The following is a 13,133-nucleotide window of genomic DNA, read 5'->3' on the forward strand; positions in this document are numbered from 1 at the left end:
ATAGAGCCTCTGTAAACTGATGAAAAGTGTGGCTCTAAAAAAAGTGAGCCAAAATGTCCAAAATGACCAGGGGGCTGTTCCATAAAAGACGCTAAGAAAAGCGGGGATTAAAGTCCAAAACCTGACTTGAAATAACCTAACAAATCAATCGGGACTAAAGCGGTTCCATAAACGACAATTCAAGTTCACGCAATCTGACTAATGCTATCCAGGTTCAGTGAGTCAGGATAATGTGAGTACACGCTTATTCTGAAGCAGCCCTTAATGTCGATCATGGATCAAATCGATCCACCATAGCAAACAGCGAATATATTTGTGCTGTTTAACGCATTTGAAACATTGTGTTTTCCTCAGTGCATAACTGATACGTCACAGGTATATTTTTTACATCTGTAAATGTCAGAAAGCCATGCAAATATATCCATTTAGCTGTCAGGAGTGGGCGAGGCTTATGCGAGAGAACGAGCGCTGCGGCGCGCATGCGCGCTACACAGACAGAGCAGAATAGAATACTAGCGCAAGAATTCTGAATAAAATATACATTCTGCTAAAATATTTGTTGTTGGACATTAAATGTGACACATAGAATTTTACTACATATAAGTGTATTTTTATGATAGCAGCAACTGTTAATCACTAGCTCAAATGAGTTAAATGTGTGTTCCTCTTATCAGTTAAAATGTACTCTGATTTCTATTATAAATTTACATTTTTAATTCAGTGATTTTAACTTTTGATTGTGTTTTTATGCTTTAATGCTTTAAAGAGCCATTTTAGATTGTAATGTTTTAATGTTCTAATAACCATAAAAGGTACAGCTGTCATAAATTCAGAGAGAAAGGCTGCATAGAAACTTCTGATCAACTGAATGCACAAGTAGCAACTATGTTAAAATGTCATTTGCCTACATCTTGGGCACAATACATTAAATACAGTTGGTTGTAGCCTATTTTTTATTTATTTGATTATTTAAGGTGTATTTTCTGTATACTTTTATTTTTGGACCGATAATAAATTAAACTGACTGTATGTGAGAGAGTCAGTGGTAATATGGATGCGTTCCTATTGGTCAGTGTTAGAGGAGCTCAGCTTAGCCTGACAGTTAGCCTGCTCCGGACCAGGTTAGTTTGCCAGCATAAGTTGCCGGGGTAACTGAGTTTGAACTTTTTAAAGTTTGATTTATGAAACCGAATCTACCAAAAATAAGCCTGACTAACCGAAATAAGCCTGGCTTCTACTCTAATCTTGGTTTATGGAACAGCCCCCTGGATCCCTTTAGTGCTCTTTACTTAACTGTAGTTACTTAGCCATACTGAATTATATCAGGTTTATTTGACTGCACTGACAAAGCTCTACATTCACTAGCATCTCTGGCATTTAAAAATTTAATTCTCAATTTATATATCAAAATTCAATAACACTTTTGTCGAAATTTAACGACATTAATCTCGAGATGGTTTTATTATTATTTCTTGGCCCTAAGCATCTTCCGTATTAATGGTTGGTTTAATTCGATCAGAATTAAATCCAAATAATGTCACTTCCTAGGTGTAGCATTTTTTTTTTTAATTCATTTATGTATTTAAACAACAAAATTGCACACAGCCAATTACATTTCGCTAATTATTTAGTTAATATTTATTGGAGTAAAATGAATATAAATTCAATAGATTGTTAAAATTATGATATTGTTTATTGATCTAATTGTTGGATAGAATGGAGACATTCAAGAAAGTCGTCAAAATCACCAAAAATAAAAAACTTTCTACGTTTCATACTGTATGCTAGACAATACCATATGTAATAATTTACACTTTTTTTCTGCCTAATGCACTAATTGAATTGGATGCTATTCGTGGAAAGATTTAAACAAACCTTAAGAAGGTCTGTCCTCTAGTGGACGATGCTCGTAATAACAACCTAGAGATCTTGTAGGTAAGCCAGCTCAAATCTTAAATATTGTTTTAAATTCAGTCTGATTATTGTATTGTATTTATGGGACCAAATCAGAGTCTGAGTTCTTAGGAACTTTAAACATTAAGTACACGAGTGCTCCTGGATGAAAGAAACGTTAGAAGATAAGATGCAGAAGCTGTAGCATCATACTTCAATGATGTGTGTCTGATGGGAGTTTCAGACATCTTCACTCTGCTGTCTCACACCAAGTGAAGCTCAAAGCTCAGGTTCTGCTTTGGATCTCAACACGCTTCATTAATAGTCGTGAGAGCTCGACTCTTTCCACAAGAACAGCCCAACATCTGTCCTAAACTAATGCCAGCGGTGCTTGAGAATGCGAGTCAAATGTCTCCATACACCTACATTATTACTATTACACTGCAGAATACAAATCATCAACCAGCATTATTTAAAGCAACTTTGAGAGGTTACACGGATTTTGGACACATACTGTAGATGTTTAGTATATCTATCCATATATCAAATATATATATTTTTCTCAAGGTCACAATTGTGAAAAATTAATTATTGTAATTACAGAAGAAATCACTCAAACTGATTTAAAGCATAGCATGCTGCTGAAAATGCTTTGAATTTATATCAACTCCCTATCCCCAGTATAAATCATATTTGGTTATATGATAAAGTATAAACAATAACATAATTGCATTACAACATTTCGGCTTTATTCATATTGTTGGATTCATTTTGAATGACACCTCCAGCCACACGACAGCACAGCATGACCTGCACATGTACACACAGCAGAGATGTTACATTGGCGTGGACTTTCTCCCAGATAAAGAACATTCTGCATGAAAACCAGAAGTGAAGGTTTAAATCGAGGATTTAAAGAATGTGCAAAAGGGGTTCTCTTTAAACCCACATACCATCAATAACAAAGAAAACAGCTGACTTTTTTACCATTTGAAAACTGTATTAACATTAACGCAACACTGCCTTTTGTTCTCTTTGGTATTTTCTCTATTACTGATAAGAGACACTTTTGGTCTGATGCTGACAATTCACTTTCAAGTTTTTAAGAATCAGAATTCTTACCTAAACTACAATTGTAAAAACTACTTAAAACATCTTCTAAAAGGCAGCAAAAGTATGAAAACAGAAATATAAAACCCACATCCAAAGGGGACACATTTCTAAATACAAATACTGGAGACAGAGACATCTGAATGTCAAATTCAGACCAATAAAGCCATGCGTTACAAATACACCCATCAGTCAAACCCCATACATTTCATATACTACTCTAACTCATGACACTCACTGTATGTACACACTTGCTGGTAGAAGTAATAAATAGATCTGCTGGTATATCAATGAAAAAGTTGAAAGTCCACAGCCCTTATGGAAAGAGAAGAATATGAACACAAAGTTGTCTGACAAAGTGGACACATCTTCCCACACATCAGAAGTCAGCTCAGTTGTCCATGCTGGAGTAAGTCATGGCATTGATTGCTGGTCTTTTCCTCCCTTTGATCTTCAGAGATCCATAACGCGCCTGTGACCAATGAATGACAAGCATTAGTTATCAGAATTAAACTCATGCACAGTGCAAGTCAAGAGGGTAGCCATAAACAATAAAAACTCAATATAACATGATTTGAATGAGGACTTTAATAATTAAATTACAAAAATGGCACAGCAAACTTCCATCAGTGATGTCACTTTTACAGTAGCGATACAATGCTTTTGTATAATGATTGTTCCTACAATGCGTAACTTTTACTTTTAAATGTAACGAATTCATGTGACTATTGCGAATAGAAGTGAGTTGCTACTGAACTTTAAATGCATTTTTCAGCATGCACACGTCAACACAATGCAACTGTGAAAAAGGTGTAATAATTGACAAACAAAATTCAATTTGATAAAATAGTCAAGGTGGTATGTTAAAGTAATAGTTCATACAAAAATGAATACTTAAACTTTACCAACACTCAGGTCATCCAAGATGTAGAGGAGTTTCTTCACCAGAACAGATTTAGAAAAGCTTTACATCACTTGCTATGCAGAATCCAAACAGCAAATAAAAACAGCTAACAAAAAAAACACTAGGCATCTTAAACTTTAAATATTTTTATTACAAACATGCAGCTTTTCGCTTCACAAGACATTAATTGATGGACTGGAGTGGTGTGGATTAATTGTGATATTTTTATCAGCTGTTTGGACTCTCATTTTGACGGCAGCCATTCACTGCAGAGGACCAAGTGATGAAATGGTAAATTTCTCCAAATCTGTTCCAATGAACAAACAAACTCATCTACATATTGGATAACCTAAGGGAGAGAATATTTTCAGCAATTTTTTGGGTAAACTATTTCTTTAAATGCAGCAACATGTAGTACATCATTGAACAACAGTAATTATATTGCAATTATAATGACATAATTGTCCTTTACATTTATAGAAATATTTTCTATTTATAAAACAATGATTAAAACCTGCTCAATTCAAACTGTAACCTGTTGTCTTAAATATTTACATTTATTCATTTAGCTGACGCTTTTATCCAAAGCGACTTACAATTGCTATATATGTCAGAGGTCGCACGCCTCTGGAGCAACTAGGGGTTAAGTGTCTTGCTCAGGGACACATTGGTGTCTCACAGTGGATTCGAACCCGGGTCTCTCACACCAAAGGCATGTGTCTTATCCACTGCGCCATCACCACCACAATAAATAAAACATAGCAAATTAAAAATGGCTTTTAAAAGGGGTCCTATTATGCTTTTTCACTTTTTGAATTTTAGTCAGTGTGTAGTGTGTATGTTTGGTCATAAAAAGCTCTACAAAGTTACAAATCTCAAAATCCACTGCAAAGAGAGATATTTCATTTTTTTTAAAAACCCTTTTCAACAACTACAACGAACGGCTCGTTTGGACTAAAGCGTTGCTCTCCGGTGTTTGTGATATCACAAAGCGGCCCATTAGAATATCATTAAAATAAATCCCGCCGACGCAAATTCAAATAGTTGTACCAAGCTGGGGAAAGATGTATTGCAATAATGTAAATTGTGTGAAAAATAATGCGTTTTTCGAACCACTAAGCATGTTCTAGTACACCCCCAAAACAAAATCAAGACTCTGTAAAAGATCATACTAGACCCCTTTAAAATCCTATGCTAAAAAGGCTATTTGCAGGCGTAATGTTTATTTAACTACTTTAAGAACAAGATGTGCTTTGAGGTTTTGTTGGACTTACATCTTTGCGCAGTTTTGAACGCGTCATCTTGACGCTCTGAGATCGTCTGAGCCCATGATGAGACATGGCTTCATCTTCAGAGTATACAGGTTTACCATCATCATCACTCCTGTCATCGTCATCACCGTGATAATACTCTACAAAGCAAACAAATCGAGAGTTAAGAAAACAAGATGTTGATCAGACAGAACAGCAGGCATGATTGAGATCAGTGCTCCTCAAACAGCTTTTGTCTTAACGCCCAGATTTTACATTGGCGACCCAGTAACACAGAACCAAAGTTGTTTACTGTACAAATAATATATCCTACATCAAACACTGAGCTGAAAATATTTAAATATTTATTCATTAATAAAACATACATTTTAAAGTATAGGCCCAATTGTATGAAAAACCATTAAGATGAGATTATGCTAAACAGGAAACTTTTGTAAGCATGCAAATATTTTAGGTAACATGAATTTGTGCCAAAACACAGCTGAATTTAACTATGTAAACAAGATATGGCTATTAACAAGATGAGCCTATTTATTTATGTAACTGCGCATGATTATTTGTTTATTATTCTGCATTTAGCATAGTTTTTCCCATCCATTGCCCTATCAGAACAAACTAATTTTTGGGTTGCAACTGACCAGTTGAGAGCCACCGATCCAGTTTATTGTAAAGGGTGGGAATGTGATTTCAGCCGTGGAGAAAGTACAAGTACGAGAAGAGAGCAAGAGAGAGAGCAGCTGCCGGGTTCAGGCCGCTCTTGGCACCATCACCCCCGGGTAGCGCTGGGAGCTAGGCAGAGCCAGCCTGTGCCAGGAGGATTTAACGGCAATCCAGCCAGATTCACTGCACACACCATCACCCAAAAGACAGGCTATAACAAGACTGCATACTGTATCAAATCTGCACTGCACAGAACTGTAGGTGTGCGCAGGTCTCCATTCCACCATAAGGGGGCAGAAGAAATACAGAAACCGATGATGCTGAAAAGCTTTCCTTTGTTTGTTTCCACACCCTCCGCTGTTTTCAGTTACTGAAATATAACAACTTCCTTGGGATTCAAAAAAGTATGCAATTCATTTTCTAGAACTATTCTAGTTATGTTAAGACCTTTTGCAAGCTAAGCAGAAAGAGCTTTGAAAGAGGACAAATATAAAGACGCAGCAGACAGGTCTTTGTTATTTTCTGCAGAGCTGAAGGCCAGTCCAACAACCAGGAGAGATATGACTTCATCTCTCTCTCGCTCTCTCTCTCTCACACACACTTACATGGTAAAGCATAAAGTAAACATACATATATATACACACACACACACACACAGTATATTGCCTATAATAGAGGAGATTACAGGAATACATTTATCAAAACTACATTTGCATTTATATAAATCAATATAACAAAATATAGCTAACAGAAATGTTTAACTACATATTTTTGCAAAAAAACTAAAAGAAACATCTTCAGTCAGCACATTTGTTTAATGATGCAAACAAATCTGTTATTAAATTTTTAATTGATTCATTAAAAATTGACATTTTAGAATTTGACTTGGAATTTAAAAGTAAAAAAAAAAAAAAAAGAAGCATCTAATGACATGCTCTTTAATGGACACATAATATAAAGTCACAATTGCCAATGAAACCAGTGTGAACATATGCATTCACATATAAGTTCTACTCTCTAATATCAGAAGACGCAAATATTTGTGTCAATATGATTGACAGGAGAGCCTAAAAATATATACAGGCATGTTTTATGTCATGCCCGTCATTTAAAGCTGACCTGCACTCCTTTAGAAAAAGCAAAACCCAACAATAAAGCACAAGAAAATAAATAACACACTTGAGCCTCTCTCCTAATAGGCTACCTCCCATTTTTAAATTCAAACTGCAATTAGCAGCTTGTTTGATCAGTCAGGATCTTTCACCTTGTCTTTGAGCTTCTGAAAGGGAATGCCATTTTGGCAGAGCTGGCATTCTGATGGCTCCATTGCAGACGAGATGAAAATGACCTGGATGCCAGCGGAATTTCAAACGCGGCGGAGGCATTAGCATACTGAGATAGAAGAACATTAGGTATTCCGCTCAGAGCCTCTCTGAGCTGTTTTTTCCTCTTCTTCATCTTCTCACAAAGCAGCACTAGACCTTTCATGCTAGGAACGTGCCGCTATTACTTATTACCCTCCCGTGCCTGAGACAAATACCAAATCCATTCCATTTGCTCCAAAACCAGTTAACATGGCAGTGATTTCCAGAAGCGTGTGAGATTTAGTTGAGATATCATTATGAAGGCTCGATGACTTTACTTGCTCTACTAAACATGTTTACAGACACTTTCCTGCTAGCTGTGTCACACAAACGCTGTCTGAAACCTCAAAAATGCTGCCTTCGCAGGCAATATCAAAGCACATCTGAGTTCAATGTTTGCATAACATCCTGTCTACTACGATGGTTTCATCTGGTTTATGAAGACAGCGTGTGCTTATAATACACCACAACCCTGTGTGGCAGATGGAGGAAAGAATAAACATGGCGTCTGCTGAAGCAGTCGGAAGACGGCTATTTCATAACTGTCTATTGTTTTCATCTTATTGATACTGAAAAATATGCACTCTGTTGATTAAATATTTGCGCGATCACCTCTGAAGCGCATTTGTTCGGCATCATTAGACGTGACGTTATAATGTACTGGAAGCTCTTTTGAAACCAAGTAGCTTCTGCCTGTCAGGCAGAGTAAGGCATCTGCCTTCTGTTGTGGGCACAGCTGAGAAACACCAGTGTGAAAGGAAACAAAGGATGTTGTGTTAATAATTAATCTAAGAGGTAAGAATTACCAGCTCCGTCTGGCTGGTCCATGATGGCTCTTCTAGCTGGGTTGGACCTGTATGATGAATACGTGTCGTCTTGAGGGATCTGGGTAAGGTCGTGCATGCTAAAGCTCCTGAGCTTCTCTGTGATGGCACCTTGACCCTGTAGAGACAAAACAGCCCCCAGTTAGGATAAACACGTCAGCGATGACAACATACAGGACAGCTTTAACTGAGCATAACAAGAGTGCACGGACATCCACCATGACATCATTTCGACATGCATGCTTGTATGAATGAATGAATGAATGCTGATAAGATTTTGGGCTCTGTTCCAAGTGACCTGTTACCTAGTGAGCTGCCCTGTTGTCAACTGAACAAATAGACTCGTAGGTTTGGAATTATTAGCATGTCAGCAGTGAAATCAAATTGAAGTGTTTGTTTTTAAAAAAATCAAATGACAAAGAAGTATATTAACAAGTCACAAATTTCTTGTTTTATCTGCCATTTTTTTCCCACGGAGTTCGTCACAGTACTTTTTAACTTAGAATTTGGCTGAAAGGTATCTTAAGATGCATTCACATTTGCTGTTGTTTGGCAAAATTTCATGGTCAATCCGAGCGAATGGGAATTTCAGGGTGTTGACCAACAGAAAGGTTTTTGAAATTGATTTCTGTGGGAGAAAACTTATGCATAATACATGCCTAAAACTACATTATTAATACAGACAATGGTTAGTTGGTTGGTGTTTTTTTAAATTTAACAACATGCCAGATTCCATGTGTATTTTTATGGTGAGTAACAAGGTGAATTAGTAAAAAATAACAATTTAAAAACATATATAAGCTTTTAAAAGTTTGCATTAGATAATTCTAAAATGAATTCAGGGTTGATTCTGGTAGACAACTTAAACTAGCACAAATGAATAAAATATGTTAAAAAGAAAACTGGCCTCTGGCATGAAAAGCATATTGGTAGATCTTCATTTGATATTAAAGGGATAGTTCACCCAAAAATGAAAATTCTGGCATTAATTACTCATCCTCATGTCGTTCCAAACCCATATGACCTTTGTTCATCTTCCAAACACAAATTAAGATATTTTTGATGAAATCAAAGAGCTATCTGACCCTGCATAGACAGCAACACAACTGAAATGTTTTATGGCCCAGAATGGTAGAAAGGACATCGAGAAAATAGTCCACGTAACACCAGCCTTAATTTTATAAAGCTATGAGAAAGCCAAAAATAATGACTTGATTTCTTCTCTTCTGTGTCAGAATTTGACACGCGTTCACGATAGCACCACAATGCATGTGTGCATTCCTCTCTTTGTAAACAAGCCGCAGCACATCCGGGATCTACGCCAGAATGCTGGCTCCTGCATCAGCTTTTTAAAACTACGATTGAACCTCTGATGTTATATAGACTATTTTATCGATGTCCTTAAGTGGTTAGTTCACCCAAAAATGAAAATTCTGTCATTAATTACTCACCCTCATATCGTTCCAAACCTGTAAGACCTTCGTTCATCTTCGGAACACAAATTAAGATATTTTTGATGAAATCTGAGAGCTCTCTGACCCTCCAATAGACAGCAAGGACATTACCACGATCAACGCACAGAAACGTAGCATGGACATCGGGTAAAATAGTCCATGTGACATCAGGGGTTTAACCATAATTTTACAAAGTTACGAGAAAACTTTTTGTGTGCAAAGAAAACAATAACAATTTACGCAACAATTCTTCGCCCCAGAATGTAATCAACGTTGTTTATGTTAAGTAGACAGCGCGCGCATGCTGAACGTAAACAATGCTGATTACGTTGATTACGTTCAGGGGTACTCTCCAAAACGGCAGAAGTAGGTAACTCGGGGAGAAGAATTGCTGAATAAATTATGTTGTTGTTTTCTTTGCGCACAAAAAGTTTTCTCGTATCTTTGTAATATTACGGTTGAACCCCTGATGTCACATGGAGTATTTTACCGATGTGTTGCTATGTTTCTGTGCGTTGATTGTGGTAATATCCTTGCTGTCTATGGAGGGTCAGAGAGCTCTCAGATTCCATCAAAAATATCTTAATTTGTGTTCCGAAGATGAACGAAGGTCTTATGGGTTTGGAACGACATGAGGATGAGTAATTGATGACAGAATTATCATATATGGGTGAACTAACCCTTTGAGAACTTGGGTGTGATCCTGGAATGTCCTATACAACATTGTGTATGTGATCTGATCCCAGCAGTTATTGGATATAAAGATGCAACTTTCACCCACAGTAGAGTTAATTTCATACTGGAAAGTGCTTTTTTTAGCACTTGCCTCCACTTGTTAGTTTCCGGGAATATATGGACAAAATTGTGCTAATGTGACCACACGTTTAGAAGGCAGCACTTGAAATCACCTTGAAATGTTGCTTACATATGCAGAGCACTTGGATTTTGGAAGAGAGTTTAACTGAACAAAGAACAAAAACAAACATTCTTTGGATAGGGACATTTTAGGCCTCATAACATGAATATTTTAAACTGATGTAATAATACTATTAGTGCTTAACATCATATTTGAGTTTGCAAAAATGTAGAAAAACAATGAAAAAAAATGGGAAAAAGAAAGCATGAGCTAAAAGCTGTTAAAATGATACTGCTTTTCCTCATGCTGTAGACACTATAGCATTACCTGCACTGGGGGGCAGGGGGGCTGTATTCCTATAGGGCAGTCTATATCAGTACAAGGTAACAAGAAAAAGATCATCGCCAAAGAGAGGATTTCACAAAGAAAACAGAAGCAATATGCCAGAAAGAGGATAAAAGCAAAAAAGAAGAGGTATAAAGTGGCAGCGTTTAATAAAGATTGACAAGCCTTTTACAAGCTCATTGGCTCCACTTTAGAGACATCTTTCAATAACGGCATCTTTTCAGAGAGAGCCTAGGCAGGACAGTGGCCAAATGAAAACTGTTGAGCAGCCCCTGTGTTCTGCTTCTGATTTGGGTATCAGCATGATTACATTTACTACTGCACTTATACTAATGGCTTTGGGTTGTTTTCACAAAGGAACAGTGACCTTTGCTTGCAAATGAAAGTCATTAGTGTGTCGTTTATTGCTGGTTTGGTAGGTTTGTGCCAGTGCTCTTGTGCTCTTTGTTGCACAGTGAATAGGGACAAGAAAAAAAGGGTTAAGGTGAACCCGTTTACTTTCATAATCTGATGTACACTACCTTTCAAAGATTTGGAGTTGCTATGATTTTTTTTTTTGTCTCGTGTAAAAACAGTAATATTGTGAAATATTATTACAATTTAAAATAACAACTGTTTTCTATTTTAATATATTTAAAAATGTTAATTATTCCTGTGGTGAAAAGCTGAATTTTCAGCAGCCATTATTCCAGCCCTCAGTATCAAATGATCCATCAGAAATCATTCAAATATGCTGATTTGATAACAATAAATATTTCTTGAGCAGCATCAATATTAAAAACAGTTGTGCTGCTTAATATTTTTCTGGAAACCACAATTTTTTTAAGGATTTTTTTGATGAATACAGAGTTCAAAAGAACAATTTATTTGAAATAGAAATGTTTGTAACAAATTTCTTTACTGTCACCTATGATCAATTTAAGGCTGAATAAAGGTAATAATTTCCACAACAACAAAACTTAACACAAACCACAAAATCTTAATCCAAACTTTTAAAGGGTAGTGTATTCCTGAGTGAAACAGAACATTCAAAGAAAAAGATTAAGAAAGCAAATAGGGTCTGTTCGGATTTCATGTTGACTTTTAAAAGGACTCAAGCTGGCTTCATTACTGAAATTAGAAACACCCACACAGTATAAACCTACATATCAGAGGCAGAACTATATATAAACTGTTCAAAACAGCTCTCTCTCATTCTGTGTCTATATTCAACACACACACTTGCCTTGACAGCAGCAGACACAGCAGCAGTTGCAGCGATGGTCAGGCCCTGCTTGCCGAAGTGCACCATGGTCTCATAGCTTCGTTCTTTTGCCTGGACTATGTAGTCGTCAATTTCCTTCAAAGAACATTAGGACAAGATTGAGTACTTTCTGGTCACAAACTACATAACCAAAGAATAAAATATGCAAATATGGCATTGTAAATGAATATAGGAGAACTAGATCAGTAGTTCTCAACTGGTGGCCTGTTCTAATAGGGTCGCAGAACAGCAGGAAAAAATTTCATTTTGCATTATGGTGAAAAATAGTAGAATATTTGCTCAAATGCTTTGCAAAACCAGTGTATGAAGCATAGATTCACCCTTTCTTTGGAGGACAACAGAGGATGAAGGGCTTTTCTGTAGATGACACTAGCTCCTCTCGTGTAGGGAGACAGAAGCCAGATCACAAACGCAATCTTGATCTCGTAATAGAGGGGAAACCTTCAGATCAGAGGGGAGAAAGAGAGATATGAGGACCCACGTTACATCTGATTAATCAGCTCACATAATTACACTCATTAAAGCTGTATTCCAACAAATTAATTTGTGCTACTCTAAATTAAAATGGCAACTTTGTTTCATTAAACCCTGATTGCTTCCCTGCATTCCTTGGTCTAGGGAAACAAAAACAAGATCTTAAATGAAACGGCTTGCTTCTTTAGCCTGACATGAACTGCTTGTAATCAGGAAAATGCATCAGACTCACCAGGCTATGGTTAGATCTGCAACAGTCTCCACTACTGTAAACAGGGCAAAAACAATCCAGTACATCATCCATCGCACCTGAAAAATGAACAAAACAAGCGATTTTCAGTGAGAAATGCATAATACACACATTCATGTACTAAATTAGGAATAAACACAGCAGAAAAAAACTGGAGTGCACTGATATAGAAAATGTGACCTATACAGTAATCAATTATTGATTTTTTTTTTTTTTTTTTATAAAAATGTTTGTTCAGATTTTAATTTATTTTTAACAAAGAGCATAGATATGAAACATCACACAGAGAGAAAAAAAAAGAAGCTGGCCACTGCCAAAAAATAAACCCTGGTCAATCCTGGTCAATATTTCAAAATAAACCCTGACAGGAAGTGTCTACATTTCACTGCTGGTTATACTCTGTATAATTGTGTATGTGACAAATAAAAAATCTTGAATCTTGAATCATTGTGCTGTACATTATC

At 36.4% G+C, this 13,133-nt stretch overlaps 1 protein-coding gene across 1 annotated transcript in view; it reads right to left on the minus strand.

Annotated features, from left to right (window-relative positions):
• Nucleotides 1–1,547: 1,547 nt before the first annotated feature.
• LOC306852154 (receptor expression-enhancing protein 3) overlaps nucleotides 1,548–13,133 on the minus strand; it is a 42,415-nt gene continuing 30,829 nt past the window's right edge. Inside the window, exons 3-8 of the mRNA XM_079388819.1 lie at nucleotides 12,652–12,728; nucleotides 12,266–12,386; nucleotides 11,907–12,020; nucleotides 8,009–8,144; nucleotides 5,182–5,318; nucleotides 1,548–3,475 (exon numbers count right to left, since the gene is read on the minus strand). Of these exons, the coding sequence (XP_079244945.1) occupies nucleotides 3,395–3,475; nucleotides 5,182–5,318; nucleotides 8,009–8,144; nucleotides 11,907–12,020; nucleotides 12,266–12,386; nucleotides 12,652–12,728 (666 nt within the window). The 3' untranslated portion in view covers nucleotides 1,548–3,394. The remainder of the gene's footprint in view (nucleotides 3,476–5,181; nucleotides 5,319–8,008; nucleotides 8,145–11,906; nucleotides 12,021–12,265; nucleotides 12,387–12,651; nucleotides 12,729–13,133) is intronic.

The sequence above is a fragment of the Barbus barbus genome (assembly GCF_936440315.1).
Source record: "Barbus barbus genome assembly, chromosome: 32".
Lineage (NCBI taxonomy): Eukaryota > Metazoa > Chordata > Actinopteri > Cypriniformes > Cyprinidae > Barbus > Barbus barbus.